Raw genomic sequence first — 21,769 nt, forward strand, 5'->3', positions numbered from 1 at the left:
ATTTTGGCATAGTTTGCAACTGGATAAATTACAGGGAAGTGTGCCCTTCTGTTCCTTTTCAGTCTGTGATGGAAGTTTACTTCTGATTAGCTTGTGTTTTAAGTTGGGTGGCTGTCGGAAGGCCAGTACTGGTGGGGATGGGAATATCTCTTTCAGTAATTCATCCTCCTGGAGTATAGGTTGTAGATCTCTTATGATTTTCCTCAGTTTTTCCAGCTCTGGATTGTATGTCACTACAAGGGGGATTCTGTCTGTGGATTTTTTTCTCCTTGTACTGTAGCAGATTCTCCCTGGGTGTTTTGAGGGAGGAGGCAATATTCTTGGAGATTATTTTGGGGTTGTAGCCTTTCTGTTTGAAGGATGCAGTCAGGCTAACACGGCTACCACACTCCTCTCTACCCCTGAAATTTCAACCAGCATCCAGACCAAAGTTTCAGCCTGCCTATCTGACATCGCTGCCTGGATGTCTCAACGTCATCTGAAACTTAACAGCCAAAACTGAGCTTCTCATCTTTCCCCCTAAACCTACTTCTCCTCTCCCCCCCCCCCTTACTCTATTTCTGTTGATTGCACTCTCATTCTCCCTGTATCAGCTGCTCGTAACCTTGGGGTCATCTTTGACTCCTCTCGCTCCATCTCTGCTCACATTCAGCAGATTGCCAAAGCCTGTCGGTTCTTTCTCTATAACATCAGCAAAATCTGTCCCTTCATCTCTGAGCACTTTACCGGAACCCTTATCCACACTCTTGTCGTCTCTCGTCTTGATTATTGTAACCTGCTTCTTACCAGCCTCCCTCTTAGCCATCTCTCTCCTCTTCAATTAATCCAAAACTCTGCTGCATGACTCATTCTCTGCCAAAGTCGCTATGCTCACATTAGCCCTCTCCTTAAGTCACTTCACTGGCTCCCTATCCGTTTCCGCATTCAATTCAAACTTCTCTTATTGACCTATAAGTGCTTTCACTCTACTGCTCCCCAGTACCTCTCCACTCTTGTCTTTCCCTATGCCCCCTCTCGGGTACTCCGTTCTGTTGATAAATCTCTCTTATCTGTTCCCTTCTCCTCTACTGCTAATTCCAGATTCCATTCCTTTTATCTTGCTGTACCTCACGCCTGAAATAAACTTCCCAAGCCTGTACGTCTAGCCCCCCCCCCTCTTTGGCCATTTTCAAGTCTAAACTTAAAGCCCACCTCTTTACCACTGCTTTTGACTCCTAACCACTGCTTACTTGCCCTATCCTTTATCCTCACCTCTTTATTCTCCTACCCTTAATTGTTCTGTCTCATGTCTTATCTAGATTGTAAGCTCTTTGAGCAGGGACTGTCTTTTTGTGTATGGTGTGTAGCGCTGCATATGCCTTGTAGCGCTATAGAAATGATAAGTAGTAGTAGTAGTGATTGCATGTACCTGAATGAAAGGAGAGTTCAATTCTTCTTCCATTATCTTTATAACACTAGGCTTCCCAAGGCAGATTACAACAACAATTAAGATGAACCCATCAGGAAACAGGATATTTTAATTGAAATCTGGCCATCTGTATTGAATAGAAGAACCGTGCTGAAAAATTAGCGCAAACTACAGCCTTTATCATTGCTGTTTCTACCAGCTACAATCATTTTTGAAGCTGTTTTAGTGATATTCAGTTGTTCTTTCTTTTCTCCTCCGCCTTTTAAGGCACTGCCTATCCAACTGAAACAGTTTTAGACTTGTTACAGATGGACCAACAATAAAGAACGACAAAATGGATGCAGAAGGTCTAGGTTTGCTTGCTTTGTTTTGAGTGTATGGCAATGACGGCTGCGCGAGGGAGTGGAAACAGATGAACTAAATTGGCTTCCTTACTTACAGTGGGCTAGATAGACTCACTTCCACCACTCCTGTCTCTTAAACCTTCTTGGGCGTGACCTGAACGCCATCTATGTTAAAGCGTCCCGTACGTGAGATCGACCGTTCCATGTAACCAATTAATACTCAACACTTCTCTGCGGTCTTTGTGGATTGGCAGCTTTCCGATCCTACCAGAGTGTGAGACAAACGAAGGCGGGGCTTGTGGAGCCGGTCGCAAGCCTGTCACAGATGCTGTAATAAGGTGAACAGTTGACTTGGGAGTGGGACGTGGTTACATGTGTGTGGCTAGCTAGTAGCTGAACCGGTATTTTTAGAGCTGCCAGTGAGTGTCCGATCGGACGTAGCAGGTTGCACAAGGGACTTGTTTATGGTCATTACAGATATAAATTTATTGGGGTTTGATATATCTCCACGCGGAGCACCAGCAAAGTCCACAAATGTAATGAGGGTAAAAACCCTGGTTAGTCTCTTGAAAAAAAAAAAAAACAACGGATGACGGAATGGTGCAGTATGTCTGCTCTAACGCTAAGTTCAGAGCACCCTTTCCTTTTACCCAGCCCTCCCCTCCCCTCTCCATCTAGCTCATCCATCGCAATGTCTGCTCTGCGATTGTATGAGATGCAGATGTAGCCTTTATTTTCTTCTTATTTAGACATCTGCGTAATGCTTGCAGTACAGATACATTTAAATTGCCGGCTCAGGCTTTCCTTGTCTGCAGTAATAGTGTCTAGAACAGGTTATACCAAGTGATTGACCAGGGGTAGAGGAACGCTTTTGTGGTTGGTGGGTAGGTCAAAAAACCAATGTGTAGCCTCGCCTCCAAGTACTGTAGGTGAAAATGTGGTGGGCAAAATTTTAGGCTATGACCCTAGCTAGTGACCTCCACCTTTCTGCTGACTTTTTGGAGTGACTTTGCAGGGTTTTCTAATCTGCATTGACCTACAGCTGCCCATCATACACCTTTCATTACTCCAGCTTCTTAAGCAGGTTATTTGTGTTTTCATAAGAATTTCCTTCCAAAATGTCTTTTGTGTAGCGCTCTAGTATTTCTGTCTATCCAGGCTAAAACGGAGAAATTAGTGACATGTTTCCCAAGACTGAATAATTTGGTTAGTCTACAACCGTTCACTTAGTTGCTTCTCTCTTTTGTTTTTGCTGCTTTTTGGAGCAACAAAATTATGCCTCTGGATGTTTTTATCCAAAGTAAATTTCTCATGGCTAAAGGATAGAGGCCTAAATTTCCTTGATGGATTATCTGCCAATTATGTTCAATGTAAAGGCGTATTTTAAATTGAAAAGGTTAAAAATATTGTGGACAGGTTGGAAATTAAGAGCCTGGAACCCTCTCTAGACAGGACAATTAGATTTTCCCTGGAGAAAACATGTAAATATGCTTTGGTTGTTGCAGCAAATGGGAATTTCTTTTGCAGATTAAAAAAAAAAAGGCACAACTCCTTTGCAGTACCCAAGGCAGTGACTGGGCCTGTAGAGTGAGGTGTGCATGTGGACAAGTATCTCTGCCGTTTTTTATAGCTGTGTGAGCTTACTAAGGATAAACTGGGTTTCTGGTTTTGCTCGTTCTTTCTATAATACACAGTTCAAAAGATGTAAGAAACACTATGCCTTTTGTACACTTAAGAAATATTATGCCTGTATCTGTAAATTGCTGGGGGGTCCAGAATAGAATAAACAGTCAGGGATTGCATGACTGGTTATGTATACGTGTTCCTTCTTGCTTTTATTTTTGTTACATTTGTACCCTGTGGTTTCCCACTCATGGCAGGCTCAATGTGGCTTACATATTGTATACAGGTACTTATTTGTACCTGGGGCAATGGAGGGTTAAGTGACTTGCCCAGAGTCACAAGGAGCTGCCTGTGCCTGAAGTGGGAATCAAACTCAGCTCCTCAGTTCCCCAGGACCAAAGTCCACCACCCTAACCACTAGGCCACTCCTCCACTGTTGCTACTATTTGAGATTCTACATGGAATGTTGCTATTCCACTAGCAACATTCCATGTAGAAGTCGGCCCTTGCAGATCACCAATGTGGCCGCGCAGGCTTCTGCTTCTGTGAGTCTGACGTCCTGCACATATGTGCAGGACGTTAGACTCACAGAAACAGAAGCTTGCGCAGCCTTCTACATGGAATGTTGCTAGTGGAATAGCAACATTCCATGTGGAATCTCCAATAATAGCAACATTCCATGTAGAATCTCCAATAGTATCTATTTTACTTTTGTTACATTTGTACCCTGCGCTTTCCCACTCATGGCAGGCTCAATGCGGCTTACATGGGGCAATGGAGGGTTAAGTGACTTGCCCAGAGTCACAAGGAGCTGCCTGTGCCTGAAGTGGGAATCAAACTCAGTTCCTCAGGACCAAAGTCCACCACCCTAACCACTAGGCCACTCCTCGTTCATTAATTTTACTGTTTAAAATAAAAAGTTGTTAAGATACTTCTCTTTTTTTTTTTAATGTACTTTTGAAGAGGAGATATTAATGTTTAAAGATTGAGTGCTTTGCCCATCTCATTTTCCCAACTCTGAACTTTAGTGGGGTGATACGCTGTGTGCTGACCTCTTCATCAGAATGCTAAGCAGAGCAGCATCACGCAGATGCATGCCAAGTGTGGATATAGTCTGAACAGCTGAGGAGTGGGCTCGGGTAACAGCGTGTCATTCTAAAAATAGTAGTAAAACATAAGAAATTTAAACAAGGAAGGAATTGAAAACCCATCCATATGTATGGATTGTTTAGGTCTTATCAGTGTTACATGTAAAATGACCTGTCTTTCTTTAGATTCTGGACATCAATAATGTGAATTGTAAGAACATGATGGACCTCCGTTCCCAACCCAAAGGCTGAACCCCATGTCATTTTGCTCAGGTTCAGGATGAGATTTTGAACATTAAGATTTGCAGCCTCAACACAGGGGCTATAAAACTTTTAGCAGTGCTCCCACTGAAAGCCTGGTTACCTTGCCTGACTACCAGCAGCGTGACTGGATCTAGTTACATGCAGGCAGCCTGCTTTTCTTGTGCATAGAGCAGGATTGAGGCACTGGGCAGGGGAACATGAAGACTGCTCCATAGGACAGGGGGTTATCAGAACTCTAATTCAGGTATAAGAATATGTTGCTTGAAAGGAGTGACTGTGCTGTGTAAGAACGTATTGTCTCTCTGTTCACTGTGTGGCAGATCTATTACTCTGTTCCTTCCCCCATATTCTAATGGCTAGCGTATGAAGTTGGAGCTGTGTTGCTAAAATCCCATTTCCCAAGTCTGTATGTGCTGAGCAGTTTCAGAGCCTCAGTTTGAAAGACTGAATTTGGATACACTCAAATAATGACTAGGTTTACCTTATTTACTCATGGTAATATAGGAGACAAATTAAGACTGAAATAGCCCATCTAGCCTGCTAGTAAGGTTCTTAGGGTTCTGGCTGCTGCCTCAGTGCATGTTACCCAACCCCACACCTAGCTTTCTTAATAAGTGCTGTGTTGAACTAAGGTGCTTAACGGCTTGGTTTTCCATCCTTTTGCCTTTTAGGGATCCTCTGTGTATATATCCTCACTTTTTTTTATTTATCATCATTTTTGTCCGCACCACCTTCTAGGAGAGGGCTTTTCAGGCGTCCTTCACCTTTCCTGATGTTTCTCCTGAAGCTTCGTTTCATGTTCTCTAACTCTACAGCTTCCTTTCCTTTGGAGCAGTTACACTAGGAGTGAATATTTGTCAGTCATCCACTCTGAATCCCTCTTGTCTTCCTGATAGCATTTCATGCGGTAAGGGTAGTCCAGAATTTATTTGAGATTTTTACATTTCCTAATTCTTAATGTGATGTACAAAATATATTGTAGAGCACAGAGGAGCTCAGGTGTGTGTTTGTTGTCATTTCAGCTGGTGAAGCAGAGCTGTTATTGCCTAAGATCCAAGTTTCAAAGTGCCTCACGCATTCCATTTAATATTGCAGCTTCGTTCTCTGTGTGCTTTTAGAAATTCTGTGGTGTGTGAGACTTATGTGTAGCACTGAAGTCAGAGTGAGTCACCTCGCTTTGCCACGCCTCTCCCATCCCCTTTCACTCTCCTTTCTGAAACACTGTTCCAGATTTATTCTCGGAAAGTATTGATCCTGTTATGTCCTGTGCTGTCAGGGCTGATCGGAGAATTACTGGGTGTAGTTCTGGGCCTCTCATTGCCTTGCTTAATGCACAAACATTTTTTGTCACAAACTGCCATTTTCTTTCTTGCCACAGGATGAAGAATTTATAACCACAAGAGTTAACTGGATTAATCATTCTCCAAAAAAAAAAACACAACACAGGTGTAAGTGGAATAAGGATAAATAGACTTCAGTAAGGCTCCCAAGTCGGCAAAATTTTGCAGTCCCTGGACAGGATTTCTGCCTGACTGGAGGGGGTTTAGGATTTCCAGCCTGCAGCACTCCAGTGGACAACCTGTATATGCTTCTCTGCACAGTTTACCATTCAGAGTCTGCTGCTGTATTCTAACACCGAGGCTTGGCAGTTGGCATCAATACACACTGAGGATTCTGATCTTTTGTCTTTACCATGGCGAAGAAGGGGTATGGCTATTACCGAACAGTCATCTTCACAGCAATGTTTGTTGGATACACACTTTATTACTTCAACAGAAAAACATTCTCATTTGTCATGCCATCTGTTATAAAAGAAATTGAACTAGACAAGGATGATTTGGGTAAGAATGGTGGAGCTGTGTATATGCGCTATGGATTTCTGTGTAGGAAGCAATGTTCTGTCTGTATGCTTTGTGAATTGCTGTGAAGGGGACAGTGGTCTGTGTATTCTCTCAAATCCTTTTCTTAACTTTGATTTTTAATTCTGCCTACACTCTAAAGTAGTGCTATACAGATGCTGACTGAATTTCGGTTTTAGCCCCAGAATTGGCCTGAAATCAAATTCAGCTTTGTTGCGACCAAAAATGCTGGTGCATTTACATCCAAAATCAAAATTCAGTGTGGTGTACCTGTAGCACTTCCACCCCTATAAACAGGAGTGGGCTTGACCCCTCTTCTCTCCTACCCACCTATAGGCCCCCAGGCCTACAGTAGAGTCCCTGGTGGTCTAGTCAGGGCAGGAGCAATCTCCAGTTCTTCATACCCATGCCATCTCTGTTAGCAAAATGGTTGCTGTGAACCTCAGCGGTAGTCTCACGAGACTGCCACTTGAGGTCATGGCAGCCATTTTGAGATTGAAATTGATAAAGGCAGGCGTGATCAGTCACTTCCCGAACATACCACTAGACCATCAGAGACTCCAGAGATAGGTGAGTGGGGGGGGGGGAGGGGGATGATGAGGAGGGCATGAAGATTGATACAGCTTAGGGGTAGTGCCACTTTTGGTTTCAGCTGAAAAAGAAACAACAACAAAGAAGTTTTGGTCACCCTCTACTGCTATAATTTTTATATAGCTGCAGAGAGCAAAGACTGTGTTTCTGTAATGTGGAAGAGTTTGTGACGACTTGTAGTTTGCTCTGTTGAACAGTGCTTCTCAACCCTGTCACATAGCCAGTTGGAGTTTCAAGTGTACCACAATGATTGTACATGAAATAGATTTGCACACAGTAGATCTTAGTATATTCAAGTCTATATCATGCATATAGGTAGTGGTAATAGTGAAAACCTGACTGGCTATGTGTGTCTCTAGGAAATGGTTGAGAAGTACAGCTGTAGAGAGTCTTTAGACCCTTGGAAGCATATTTTCAAAGCACTTAGCCTTCCAAAGTTCCATAGGTTTCTATGGAACTTTGGAAGGCTAAGTGCTTTGAAAACATGCCTCTTGGTCTTCACTCCCAGTCCTCAAAGGCTACCAACAGATCAGATTTTCAGAATACCCCCTAATGAATATGCTTAAGGGATCTGCATACAGCAGAGGTTTGGAAGTAAAGATCAAGACTTCAGTTGGAACTCATGAGCTTGGCCACATGGAGTGCTGCTAGAGTGCTACTGATTCACCTCAGAGCTATGTGGAATGGTAGCTGGCTAGTGTTTTATTTCCCAAAAGTAGGTGGTGTATCTGCCCTCATTACTTAAGAGTTGTTCTTGCAACCCTGCCATTACATGGACTTGTCTAACTGACCCTGAGGAATGCTGCTGCCCAAACAATAACTGTGTATCAGTGACACCTGGATAGAAAGGAATGTATTAGAACTGTGGGCCATGGAGGATGCTAGCTGTGTATATTTGAGAAGGTTCATCAGCACACACACGTTCATACAGTATATAGTACTGATTTGACATCAGCGAGTTATGGGAGTTCTTTGTATTTTATTTAATATTTGTTCTGTTGGGATGTGTGTTCCTTAGATTCTTATGCACGAGCCATGTGAATGGACTTATAAACTGCAAGGGGGTATGTGGCCGGAGCAGACTAGGGAGAAGCAGCCTAGTTAAGTGCTGTGGGATTTGTTATGAGGGAGGTAATTGGAGGGGGGGGGGTGGGGAAAGAAGGGGGTGCCCAAGCAGGTCCATTAGGCAAGACTAGGCAGTTGCCTAGGACAGCAATAAAGAAGCTGCAGATGAAAGAAGAAGTCCTAACAGTTGCACAAATTCAGATAACCAGCAGTTGCACACTTGTACCTGCAAAGAAAAGCTTAATATTTAAAAGTACAATTTCTAGTTATGGACTCCTTTTTTTTTTTTTTACTAAGGTGCATTACAGATTAGTGTGCGCGAAATGCTAAGACGCTCATTTTATTCCTATGGGCGTCTTAGCATTTAGTGTATGCTAATCATTAGCGCACCTTAGTAAAAAGAACCCTATGCGTTTTTATCGAATTGTAGGATGATCATGACTATAGAGTTTAAGTGTCAAAATTTTTGAGAGGGAAGCCAGCGGTTTAGGTATCTGAGATTTAATGGAGGAGCGTGTAAGACTGTGGTGCTTACAAAAAGGACAAATAATTGAATTAGGGAGTTTAATTTGTTAAGAGAATGATTAAAAACAAACTGTTCATAGTCATGTTAAGACTGAAACTCAACTGGCTATGGATTTCCCAAGACAAAATTGGGAAGCTCTACTTTAAGGACATTTCACCTTCACACACGTTCCCTCTCTGAGAGAGAGTAACTATATCTGCATGAGCCTGCACTCTCTGAGAGCTCAGTTTTATATGCCCCAGTTTTCCAAGGAGAGACACCTGTCCATATTGTGATTAAAAACTGGTTCTGCATACTTGTGTGTTGTCAATAAAATCTATTATGTAGTATGAGTTACTGGTTATGGGATGTTGCATTATTCTGTGCTCTTTCTGTCTTGTGGGGAAGAGTAAATTCTCTGGGTTTTGTACTGTCACAGGTCTGATCACCAGCAGCCAGTCTGCAGCCTATGCCATCAGTAAATTTATCAGCGGTGTTCTCTCGGATCAGATCAGCGCCCGCTGGCTCTTCTCTTCTGGCCTTCTCCTTGTAGGGATCGTCAATGTCATTTTCTCCTGGAGTTCAACTGTGGCAATCTTCTCCTTGCTCTGGTTTTTTAATGGATTGGCACAAGGCTTTGGCTGGCCACCATGTGGGAAAATACTGCGCAAAGTAAATATGTTTTACACTCTCTTCTTTAGCAGCTGGTGAGTTAATGAACTGTTCAAAAATGAGAGTGCCTAGACGTTAACGTGAAAGCTCTGTTTATGGATGAGTTACAAGAAATGGTGCAGAAGGGTTAATTGCAGGAAATGGTGCAGGACTTCAGACTATAGATGGAGCTGTAGGGAATGGTGTTGGAGCATTGGATATGGGGGTGGGGGAATGTAGAGAGTAGCAGAAAAGCATTGGCCTTGGGATGGGAGCTCTTAGATGTGTTAAATTTGTCTCTGTTTGCAGTGGTTTGAACCATCCCAGTTTGGAACATGGTGGGCCGTCCTCTCTACCAGCATGAATTTGGCTGGCAGCGTAGGTCCCATCATTGCCACTATGACTGCCAGTTACAGCTGGCGCAGCACACTGGCTGTCTCTGGATTAATCTGCGTCGGTGCTGCCTTTCTCTGTCTTATCCTCATTCAGAATGAGCCAGCAGATGTTGGGCTCAGCAACATTGAGCCAGAGCCCAAGAAAGAGAAGAAGGGTGAGTATTTTTATATACCACTCCCCATGCTTAGTGTCAAAATGTATCAAGGAGGCCCCAGTAGACCCCAGCCTGAAGGAAACATGCCTTATGTTGCTTGGTGACCTTGGAGTCTTTCATGATCATCCCAGATGTGTCTCTGATATACTGTTCTCCTAAGTTTCTGCTCCTTTGATACATGATGCTGTTCTGTGATATGTGTTGATTTTCCATTGGTTGGGCCTCTACTTTTGCACTATTAGATTATTCCAAGTGTGAGTGGATTGGGGAATCTGACAACATGACAGAACTTCTCTGGTCTGATTAAAGATTAAAGGCTGACCAGCCCTGTACATGGAGAAATAGTAAATCATAGGCCAGCTCTTCTACCTTGCTATACACACTGCGGGTAGCCTGCCTTACATCATCCAACTAATGTCCAACTACTTTACTTTAGTGTACAGTGCCTGGGTGAATACAGAACAGGGAGTAATTGTACAGGCCAAAGTCCAGGGCATGTGTTCTAAATATACAGGAGTTGGAAAACAAGTTCTACGTATCTTTGTCAGGATTTCCAGGTTTGAAAGTAGCAGATTTTCTAGGGGGTGGAACTGAGGCTTGGTCTGTTTGCACTGTTCTGATGTTGCTTTCTGTACTGCTGGTATCAGCACTCCATACTGAGGTCAGTCCACACACACGCACACACTGAGGTGCTGTCCCTCCTCTGGCTAAAGGATGCTGTCTCCTAAGCTGCAGATCAGGGGCACAGTGGACTCTGCCCTTCACCTGGGGATCTGAATATCACTTAGTTAATAAATGTTGAATCAGGTTCAAACCATCAGAAACATTTTTCAGCCCCAAGAGGGAGGCAAAGGGTAAAGAGAGCAGAAAAGGTATGTGTGGAAGGAATATTAAAGTAGATGCATATGGCATATCTTGATTTCCAGTTTAATGTTCCCAGTTGTTCAAGCTAATTTTTGTCATAAATGAAGTTTAGCCTATTACCTTTAGCTCTTATCATAAGACAAACTCCTCCTGTAACCTAACCCAATCTGTCCCTGTACCTCAACTATGTATTTCTCCTATCCGGAACTGGTAATCACCAGTTACGGAACTATGTAAGCCACATTGAGCCTGCAAATAGGTGGGGAAATGTGGGATACAAATGTTATAAATAAATAAATAAATGGTATGTATGTGGAGGAGGACAACTGTAATTTGGAAGTGTATGTTTGTGACACTATGATTGTAGCATCCTCGCATCAAGTTAATTTCACCCCCTCCCTCAACCATTGTGTCTTAGGAGAAAAGCCTTGTTAATTTTATAATCAATTTCTGTAACCTAATAGTCTTCCTGCATTCTGCCTTGTCTTCCTTCCCCTATATGTGTTTGTTCCTTTATTGTACACCACATAGATAATCTTATTTTAAGTGAGATATAAAATAAACCTAACCATAACAGCAAACACAGCATGGGACAAAGGTGCTCTGAGGGATGCAGTGTAGCAATTGATTAGTCATGTCTGGACAGAGGATTCCATACTGTATAATGTGTTTTTCCTTTTCTGACCAATTTTAGGCTCTGCCACAGATGACAGCACACTGAAAGAGTTCCTGTTTTCGCCATATCTCTGGGTCTTGTCTGGGGCATACCTGGTAGTGTTTGGGGTGAAGACATGTTGCACAGACTGGGGTCAGCTCTTTCTGATCCAGGAGAAAGGACAGTCTGCACTTGTGGGTGAGACTTATATTGAGGAAGATTTGACATATCCTTTCAGAAAGATGTACTTTTTTGAGCTGTGTGACTATCTCTGCAGAGAGCTCTTTATTCACTAAAGTAGTCCTGCCTTCAAACATAGAAATATAGAATAGACCAGAACTCTCCAGCGTCTGCAGCCAGCAGCAGTATTTCAGAGCTGCTGCTGTCCCCACCCCTCACCCCTGCCTACCCAGCTTTGACGAATGCATGAAAACCGAACATGCATGGTGGTTGGGGGGGGGCGGGGAGGGCAGCAGTGACAGCTCAAGGATACTACCATCAGCTGCAGAGCTTGGGGATTTCTGGCTGCCAGACAGGAAGAGGCAGTCTTCTGTTAGTGGGGCTTGGGAATCTCTGCCAGCTCAGGTATTTATATTTTCCGTTCAGGTGGGAAGAAAATGTGGTGCCTACCCATTTTGGGCTGAAGCCCCCCCCCCACCCACCCACCATCTGTCTATGCCACTGAATACAGTACAAATACATCTGTGATGCAGGTATCCCAAAGCTAACATATTCCAGTTAATAAAGTTAAAATAACACACTTGTTTTCTATCTTTGTTGTCTGGACATTTTGTTTTTCCATTTCTCTTTCCAGTGTCTATTTTCCTTTTCTCCTCTCATCTCTCTTGTTTCACTCCCTCACTATGCCTGTCTCTAACACATTGAATTTTTCCCTTTCAGCTCTTTCCTCCCTGTTTTCTCTTTTCTGTCTCTGTCCACTCAAATGTCACCCTCTTTCTCACCCTTCTTCTTTTTAATTTTCAGCTACCTTTCAATTCTCCATCTCCTCTTAGTCCGTAGCTCTTCTATTTCCCAGTGTCCTATTTCCTTCCATCTATTCCCCATTACCACATTTTCTACCTCTGTACTTGCTAATCTCTCGCTCAACTTCTTGCCACTCCCACATGGTTCCACCTTTTCCGAATCCTGTCTCCACCCACCTCACTCTCATTGCCTGACATCTCCGTGTCCCTTTCCCTCCACCCCCTAGCATCTTCCTTTCCCACCTCTCTTGCCCACCATGGGTCCATCTCTCCTCCACTCATTTCCCACCCCCCCATGGTTCAACATTACTCCTTCTGTTGTTCTTCTTCCCTCTCCCCTTGATGCAGCATCTCTTTCCTCCTTCCATCCCATTGTTCAGCATTTCTCCCTCTCTCTTCCCTTCAGCATTTCTCCATCTCTTCCCTCCATCCCCAGGTCCAACTTCTCTCTTTCTTCCCGACTGACTGCTCTCCCTCCCTTCCATTCCCAGGTCCAACTTCTCTCTTTTCCAGATTGCCCTTCCATCCAGCATATCTCCCTCCCCTCACCCTCAGGTCCACTATCTCTCCCCCCCACCCCAATCTCCAAGTCCACTATCTCTCCTTTTCACAACTGCTGTCCTATCCCATATTCATTCATTCTCATTCTCTCTATATAATATTTGTCCAACTTCTTTCCTTTTCTATTCCCTCCCTCCATCACATTGTCCACCATCTCTCTCCCTCTCCTCTGTTTCTGGGCCTATCATTTCTTCCCCTTTACCTCCCCCCCCATCCTGATCTGGCATTCTCCCTCTCTTTGAGCCCCTCCCCTAGTCTACTTTAAAATCAGCTGCTCCGGGGGACCCCTTGGGCCGGCATGTCCTTTCCCTTCTCTCCACCCCTTTCTGACATCTCCCTCACCTTCCCAGACTACCCTGTGGGCCGGTATCTCTTCCTCCCCATCCAACCTCTCCCTCACCTGCACAGAATACCTTTAAAATGCATTGCACTTCACAGGGAGTTGCTGGCATGGCGGTGATTCAGATATGCTGCTCACAGCCTCCTCACTCTGTACTGGACAGAGGGGGGTGAACCATGGCAGAGGATAAAGGCTGAGGAGGCCATGGGCAGCATATCAGAATTGCTGCAGTGCCAGCAACCTCCTGTGAAGAACAGTGCATTTTAAAGGTATTCTGTGCAGGTGAGGGAGAGGTTGGTTGGAGAGGAAGAGATACCGGCCCACAGGGGGGCCCCCCTGGAGCTATGGGGCCCAGGGCAGCTGTCTTGTGCCTCCCCCCCCCCCCCAATGCTGGCCCTGAAAGGCAGATAAAGACCATGTGGCCCATCTAGTCTGTTCATCCATGCCATCTACTATGCCTTCCTGTCCCTTAGAGATCCTATGTACCTGTCCTAGAAATAACCTGTTCAGTAGATCTTCAGGAGCCAGGAAAAGGCAGGCTGTAACAGTCAAGACTGTACAGTAGGATGTCATGAACATGAATCTGTATTGCTGTATCCCAATTCCATTGCTCAGCCAGCTGACTTGGGGGTAACACAGCTCCTATATGTGTGATGCCAATAAAAGTAGGTGACTGACATATTGGGGCTAGGAAAATGACAATACCATTTCCTGTAGTTACCATAATGCTTTCTTTGCTTCTCTGCTGTAACCCACAGTTATTCTGATGCATTCATGTCCTCTTCTTTTAACAGGCAGCTCTTACATGAGTGCCCTGGAGGTAGGCGGATTGGTGGGCAGCATTGCAGCTGGGTACTTGTCAGATAGAGCAGTGGCACGGGTAAGTCTGTTTTGTTAGTGATGGCACACAGGATCCTCTCAGATCGGCAGGTTCCTTCCAGCTTCTTGCCTGCTGCTGTACTAAGTATGGTTCCAGAGATATTCTATTTTGTGGATACCTGGTAGCATAAGTCGCAGTAACCAGGCTTTGTGGCTGGCATTGGAGTGCCCATGTAGGAAAAGAGAGGGTCCAAAAGTACACAAACAGAAGCAACAAAACAAAAGCACAAATGGGCCTTCAAGATTGGAACAATAAAGAGTGCTTTAATTGGATAGACCTAACGCGGGCCGCGTTTTGGTGCCAAACTGCACCTGCTTCAGGGGCCTTACCAAAAATAACATTAAAAAACAATATAAGCAAATATAAAATAAATCAAAATGTTATACATTAAAATACAATGTATACAAATATAAAACAAAAATGTTATACAGAGGACAAAATGTGCTAGTGTCCATGCAATTAGTGAAAAAACATCAAAGGCTGGTTTATATATCCTAAGGTCTTCCTGCAATATTTTAGTCCGCACGTGTTTTAACGACCTTGAATAGTTTTGTATCATCTGCAAATCTGATCACTCGTCGTTCTGATTTCCATATCATTTATAAATATTTTAAATAGCACCGGTCCCAGTACAGATCCCTGTGGCACTCCACTGTTCACTCCACTCCATTGAGAGAAATGACCATTTAACGCTACCCTCTGTTTTCTGTTCAATAACCAATTCCTAATCCACACCAGAACACTGCCTCCTATCCCATAACTCTTTAATTTTTTCAGGAGTCTCTCATGAGGAACTTTATCAAAAGCTTTCTGAAAATCGAGATTCACTACATCAACTGGCTCACCTTTATCCACATGTTTATTTATGCTTTCAAAGAAATGAAGCAAATTGGTGAGGCAAGACTTCCCTCAGCTGAACCCATGTTGACTTTGTCTGTTTACGTGAGCCCCTAGCATCTCTGGCCTCCCCCGGTGGCCAAGAGATACAGTTGATTCGTCCAATGCCAATATCCCGGGGGATCCGACAGTGTCCAATACTGGAGAATACACTTACGGCCCACCAAGCACATTTTACAAAACAATAGGGTTTCCCCCTTGTCTGACTCCCCTGAATGCCCCTGGTTTATATAGTAAAAGTTGTTCCACTGATCCAAGCACCGCACTGCCCAACAACCCGGGTTAATCTGGATCCAAAATTCTGTATCAGGAGCAAGACCAAAAAAAGTGAAAAAGGACCCAATATCTCACCCACATTTAAGACAAAGGGAGGAGGAATTGCCATCTAAATGACTGAGTTGTTTCTGGGTAAAATAGGCTCTGTGTAAAACTCAAAAATAATATTCCCGAAGTCTCGCACATGGGGTAAGGGTGGTTATATGCTTAATATTAGTCAAAAGCTCTCAGTCTGCCAAAGAGATTTGCAAGATGCCTGCCCACCTCTGTTGAACTGCTCCAAAATCCTTCCCAGGCTCCCATTTAAGCAGGGCTTTATGTAGCCCAGAGACTAATAAAGCAGAGTCAGAAATATCCTGGAAGAAATTTTGAATTAAGGCTCCCGTGTGTTGGCTCAATTTGCAGCTATCCAAGGAGGCAACATAGTGTTTCACCTGGCAGTATGCAAACTGATTGCCCCAAGCAACACCTATACGGTGTTGTAAAACCTCAGAGGAGAGTAGCGTTCTTAGCTAGAAGATGTTCCAACAAAACTATACCCTTGCGTTCCCATAGGACAAATTCGCTGTTATCCTTCCTGGGCTCAAAAGCCATATTGCCTCAAATGGGGAGTTGATCTGTAAGATATGGGTCACCCCCAAAGTGTGTAACGACCACATTCCACATCTCCCACAGTGGACGAAGCAGAACACTACGTCTAAGGCGCCAAGAAAGGCTAGAATGGCAATAATGCAGCAGGGAGAAAATTTTTTTTAAGGAGTATAAAATGTCTGCTCCATCTCCAAAGGGGTGTAAAAGTGACGGTGAAACATCCAATCGCCAACATGACACAGCAAGCATGCCTGATTATACAGCTTCATGTTAGGCAAAACAAAACCTCCTTGACCCCAACCTCCCAGCAAAAATTGAAATCTTAATTTGGGCTTCTTTTCCGCCCAACAGAATCTAGATATTAGGCGGTTAAGGCTTGTCTGGTCTTTCTACAACAAAGTAAAGGTAGCATTTGTAAAACGTATAACTAACATTTTGTTTTATATTTGCTTACATTGTATTTTAATGTTGTTTTTTTACGTAAAACCCCTGAGGCAGGCGCAGATTTGCGCCGAAACACGGCCCATGTCATGTCTATCCAGTTAAAATACTTTTTGTTTCAGTCTTGAAGGCCCATTTGTTCTTTTGTTTTGTTGCGATGCAGTGCCTATGTGGTACATGCTTGTGAAGGAACAGCACATACATGCGCGTAGCTTTGGAAGGAAAGCACAAGTAACACGTCTTTGAAAAGAGAGCATGAATGGTGCACACAGTACATGCATGTAAAAGGGCAGCACATACATGTATTGTACCCTTGCTTTGAATAGTTCCCAACGGGATCATAGGGAACTCCAGGTATGAAAGGTTGGCATTAAACCAGGGCTACACAATGAATACACATGAAGAGAGACTTGCATGCAGTGCCTCCTTGGTATGCAAATCTCTCTCGTGCATATTCATTGTGGTTATCCTGAAAACCTGGCCTGCCTGTGGACCTTGAGGATCGGGATTGAGTAGTCCTGCATTAAACAGTGTACTGCATGTTAGCAGGCACAAGAAACTGAGCTGCAGTTTGATCGGGCACTGGAGCAGAGAGGTTCCTAGAGAGGGTTATTTCAGAAAAAGGAATCTTCACGTGTGTGGGATTGCCAACCCCATGAGAAGCAATGGACAGAGGATCAGAGCAAGGAAGGGAGAGTATGGGAAGAATTCACATCTAAAGAGCAATGACACACCGAAGGAGACAAAATAGATGATGTCAAAAAACTTCTGCTGGACTCACGAAAGTTTATTGATGAATCCTGGACTCGACACGAGTCGTGTTTTGGCCACTATGGCCTGCCTCAGGAGTCCCTAAAACAGTATATAACATATACATAATAAAGTAATTAAATTGTACATGACTAAAAAATCAAAATAAGACACAAACTTATACGTATATAAAGTAAAAGTATTTCAAAAATGTCTTACATATTTACAAATATGTGCACGATTATGAAATCTGTTTAATGTACAGTTTTAATAAATACAAGTTTTAATTAAAAAAATTTTGTTATAAAACATTAATAAACCCATTAAATTATAAATTTCAAATTAAGAATATCATATTAAAAATATATCAAGGAATGACATGGTTCCTGTTTAGGAATGTACTCTATCTCACATTATGTTGAACCTGAGATGATATGCAAACCCATATGGGATATTTAAAAGGGTATTTAAAATGATATATATTCTTTTGGCATATAAATTTACAGTATTGTTTTAGAAAACGCTTTTCCTTGTTGGTTTCTACATTAATCTCTGAGTATTTCCCTTAAGTTATATCCTCTCTGTTGCACTTTACATTTGCACGTTTTTTCCCCGCCGTTTGTTGTCGTTACCTTTCGTCACTGCAGCCGTGATTGCTCTATCACGGGTCCTCCCCGCTATCTCTGTTACAATAGATCACAGACATGGGTCACGTGATGCTTGGCTGAAAGAAGGACGCCGCATCCGACAGCTCCGAGGCCCCAATTCAACATCTAGCCTGCAGTGCCGAGAACAGCTAGCGTATACAACACGCAAAAGCAGTAATCGCTAGCGGAAGATCCCCAGCGAAAGCGGCTGGCACGGAAACGGAGGAAAAATCAAGTTATGACCACAAAATCCAGCCGTAAGGAGGGAGCGCGGAGCCGCGTGGGCGAAGGCAAGATGACGGAGGCCGGCCCCGCGGGAGAATCAGTGAGTTCGGCTTGGGCTGCCGAAATAGCGGCGGAGGTCTCTGCTCTCCTTGAAACATCAGTGGACAGGAAGCTACAAAAAATATCGGATCAAATAGAGCAGCTTGATGGCAAATTTGAAGGACTGCATGCGGACTTGGCGGTATTTCAACAGCGGCTTTCAGACATGGAAGATCAATGCCTGCAATATGAAAGCCGTCAGAAAGCCATGCAGGGGAAACTGGATGAGCTGAGTGCAAAAGTTGAAGACCTAGAGAACAGGTCGCGAAGAAACAATCTCCGTCTCGTCGGTCTCCCGGAAGCCATTCGTGAGGTGGATCTGAGGGACTTCTTAGAGTCTTGGATGCCAAAAGTTTTAAACCTCAAACGGCTGGAAAATAGCCTACAAATTGAGAGGGCCCATAGATTGGGACGAACAAGACAGGAGACTGAAAACCCAAGAGTGGTAATATGTAAAATATTGAACTATAAGCACAAGCAGGAGATATTACGAGAATGGCGCTTGAAGGGAAAGGTGCAGTATGAGGCACATACGATTTTATGTTTTCAAGACTTTTCGGCTGCAGTAGCAGCCCAGCGCAGGCAGTTCACGGAGATATGTAAGCTGCTGTATGACAAAAAAGTGCGCTTTGCCTTGATGTTCCCTGCTAAGCTGAGAATCCTACACGAAGGCAGACAACATTACTTCACATCACATGAGGAAGCCCAACAATATGTAAACCGTATGGGCAGGAGCGCAGAGGCGGGACAGACGGGAGCAAGGGCAGACAGTCCGCAGCAAACCTGAGAAGACCAGCAGCAGAGGGAATAGAGATGAAGACCAGAAAAGAGGGATGTCAGGCGTAGAAGTGGTCAAAGACATAAAAGACTAAAGTAAAGTTCATTAAGGAGAGGTATATAGCTCCACCACATGGAGGGTTATAGGTATGAGAGGAGGAATCAGTTGGGGGGCTTAAGTTCCAAAGGGAGTAAAAATGTGTTTGTAAAGTTTGTTCACTGCTGTTAATGTTAAGTGAAATTACATCCATTGAAATGGGGGTTTGTTAGGATACGACATAGTTGGGTGCTGGACAGGCAGGGGCGGAGCGGAGGCGTGACTGGTTCTCTTGCGAGAACGATTGATAGGAAATGGGGGGGGGGGATTGGGGGAGGGAGGGAGGGAGATGGGGGGTTGCTACATTGTGTTAAAATTTTTGAGGGTTTGTGTTTTTATTATAATTGTTTTTTTTATTTTTCTATATCGTGATAGCTTGGTGGAGCATTGGAAAAGAGGGGGTCCATTCAGGGGCTGGGGAGTGGACCCCACATTTAAGGACACATATGTCGGGGAGTATCATTGTAAAACTGAAGAGTAAGGTGCTCTTAAGTTAATCTCTTGGAATGTTGGGGGTATCTCCTCGCCTATAAAGCGTACCAAAGTACTGCAGGCCCTGCGGAGGCATAAGGTAGATGTGGCATTCCTGCAAGAAACGCATTTAACAACGGCGGAGCATAATAAATTTAAGAAAGGCTGGGTAGAAATAGCAGAGGGGTCTCCGGCGGTGGGGAAAAAAGGGGGGGTATTGATGCTGTTCCGCAAGGGCCTACAGGTAGGCATAAAGACAGTTAAAAGAAGTACGGAGGGCAGGATTGTATTAGTGGAGGTGGAGAGGGGCAGAAATACTTATATTTTCTGTAACATATATGCACCCAATGTATATGATCCCAAGTTCATGGCTGCGCTGGTTGAGCTGCTGAGTCCCTACCAAGGGGGTAACATCATACTAGGAGGAGATTTCAATATGACATATGATCCCAGTGTTGACAGGAGCAGCACCTCGAGACGGAGTGAGGATCAGTCCCGGGGAGGGCTGGCTTTTCTATGTGACACCTTAACTTTGATTGATGTGTGGAGGGTGCTCCACCCGACGCAAAGGGATTATACACATGTATCAAGGGCACATCTCTCCCAGTCCCGCATAGATTATTTTCTAATATCACAGGAACTGTTTCCCAAAGTCCACGCGGCAGAGATAGATGTGTGCGAAATATCGGACCACTCCATAATCTGGGTGCAGATACAGCTACAGGGAGAGGGGAGAAGGGGGGGTGGCTGGAGATTCCCAATGGATCTTTACCGTGATCCGAACTTTAAGGCACACATGGGGGAAAAATGGCAGGACTTTGCAATTCACAATAGTGCTCATACAGAACAAGCAAGTTTATACTGGGAAACAGCAAAAGCAGTAATGAGGGGAGAAGTCATTGCATACAGAGCCCGAGCGAGCAAGATTAGAGATAAGGAAATTATTTGCCTTGAAAAAGAAGTCTGTAAACAGAGGAGGCGACTTGGAAAGGTAACTTCGGCAGAAAATAAAAAGGAATTGTTAACCACCCAGAGACAATTAAATGAGCTGCTTCATCAGAGGGCCCAGAAGTCACACACGTTTTATAGACACCAACTTTTCATGTATGGGAATAAGGCAGGAGCCTTGATGGGGAGGTTAATTAATGGAACTAGGAAATCGGTGAGGATAGTACAAATCAGGGACCGAGGGGGCAAGCTCCTACGGGAAACTCCACATATATTGAAGCGCTTTCGGGACTATTTTGAAGACCTGTATAAGGATCCAGTGGAAGTTATGGAGGAAAGTGAGGTTTACCTGAAGAATCAGGTTCTGCCAAGGGTAACGGAGGCGCAGAGGGAAGCACTTAACAGTCAAATAGAGGAGGGGGAATTATTGGTGGCTATACAGCAGAGTCAATTACATAAAGCTCCAGGGCCAGATGGGTTCAGCCTAGCTTTTTATAAACTGCTACAGGAGCAAGTTATACCTCCACTCCTGAAGCTCTATAATGCTATGGCTACATCAGGAGAAATGCCAGATGCATTGAATTTAGCGAAGGTGATAGTGCTATTAAAACCTAGTAAAGACGAGTTAAGTGTTGAGTCTTATAGGCCCATTTCACTACTCAATTGTGATATAAAGTTATATGCGAAGATCCTGGCAAATAGATTAGCAAGGGTGCTCCCCACTTTGATAGCAACTCCGCAGGTGGGATTTGTGAAAGGAAGATCAGTGACAAAGAACATCAGAGCACTCCTAGCTTCGTTAGAGACTGTAGAGATGAGAGCAGAGCCTTCACTGCTAGTCAGCTTCGATGCGGAGAAGGCTTTTGATAGAGTGGTCTGGGGTTTTATGTTTGCTGTGATGAAGCAGATGGGGAAAGAGGGTTTATTTAGGAGTGCGGTGGGGGCGTTATATAGGAACCCGCAGGCCTATATGTGGATAAATGGGGAGCAGTCGGGCCTATTTCCCATACGTCGTGGCATGCGGCAGGGGTGCCCTTTGTCTCCCCTGCTGTTTGTACTGGCCCTAGACCCTTTGATTAGGGAAATTGAGATGCATCCAGAAATTGGGGGCATAACATGGGGGTCTTCCTCATTCAGGATCTCCGCTTTTGCGGACGACATTTTAGTGCATATCACTCAGCCTAAACAATCGTTAAATGCGCTGCTAGAGCTGTTCCAGGAATATGGAGATTTCGCAGGTCTAAAAATCAATTATCCCAAATCCCAGGCTTTAACAGGGAATCCACGAGTGAGAGGCCTGTGGGGGCATGCGTTCCCTC

The 21,769-nt window shown here is 44.1% G+C and overlaps 1 protein-coding gene across 6 annotated transcripts in view; it reads left to right on the forward strand.

Annotated features, from left to right (window-relative positions):
- Window positions 1-2,062: 2,062 nt before the first annotated feature.
- The window catches only part of LOC115482198 (glucose-6-phosphate exchanger SLC37A4-like), a 34,371-nt gene continuing 14,664 nt past the window's right edge, over window positions 2,063-21,769 (forward strand). For 2 of the 6 annotated variants that reach the window (XM_030221807.1, XM_030221812.1), the window contains exons 1-5: window positions 5,963-6,568; window positions 9,187-9,419; window positions 9,708-9,948; window positions 11,507-11,665; window positions 14,146-14,231. In XM_030221807.1, coding sequence (XP_030077667.1) covers window positions 6,421-6,568; window positions 9,187-9,419; window positions 9,708-9,948; window positions 11,507-11,665; window positions 14,146-14,231 — 867 coding nt within the window. In that variant the 5' untranslated portion in view covers window positions 5,963-6,420. Of the gene's footprint in view, window positions 2,091-2,112; window positions 2,172-4,906; window positions 4,972-5,527; window positions 5,635-5,962; window positions 6,569-9,186; window positions 9,420-9,707; window positions 9,949-11,506; window positions 11,666-14,145; window positions 14,232-21,769 lie in introns of those variants that run through there. The other 4 variants (XM_030221811.1, XM_030221808.1, XM_030221809.1 and 1 more) reach the window with 4 other exon arrangements.

Source organism: Microcaecilia unicolor, chromosome 12 (genome assembly GCF_901765095.1).
Source record: "Microcaecilia unicolor chromosome 12, aMicUni1.1, whole genome shotgun sequence".
Taxonomy (NCBI): Eukaryota; Metazoa; Chordata; class Amphibia; order Gymnophiona; family Siphonopidae; genus Microcaecilia; species Microcaecilia unicolor.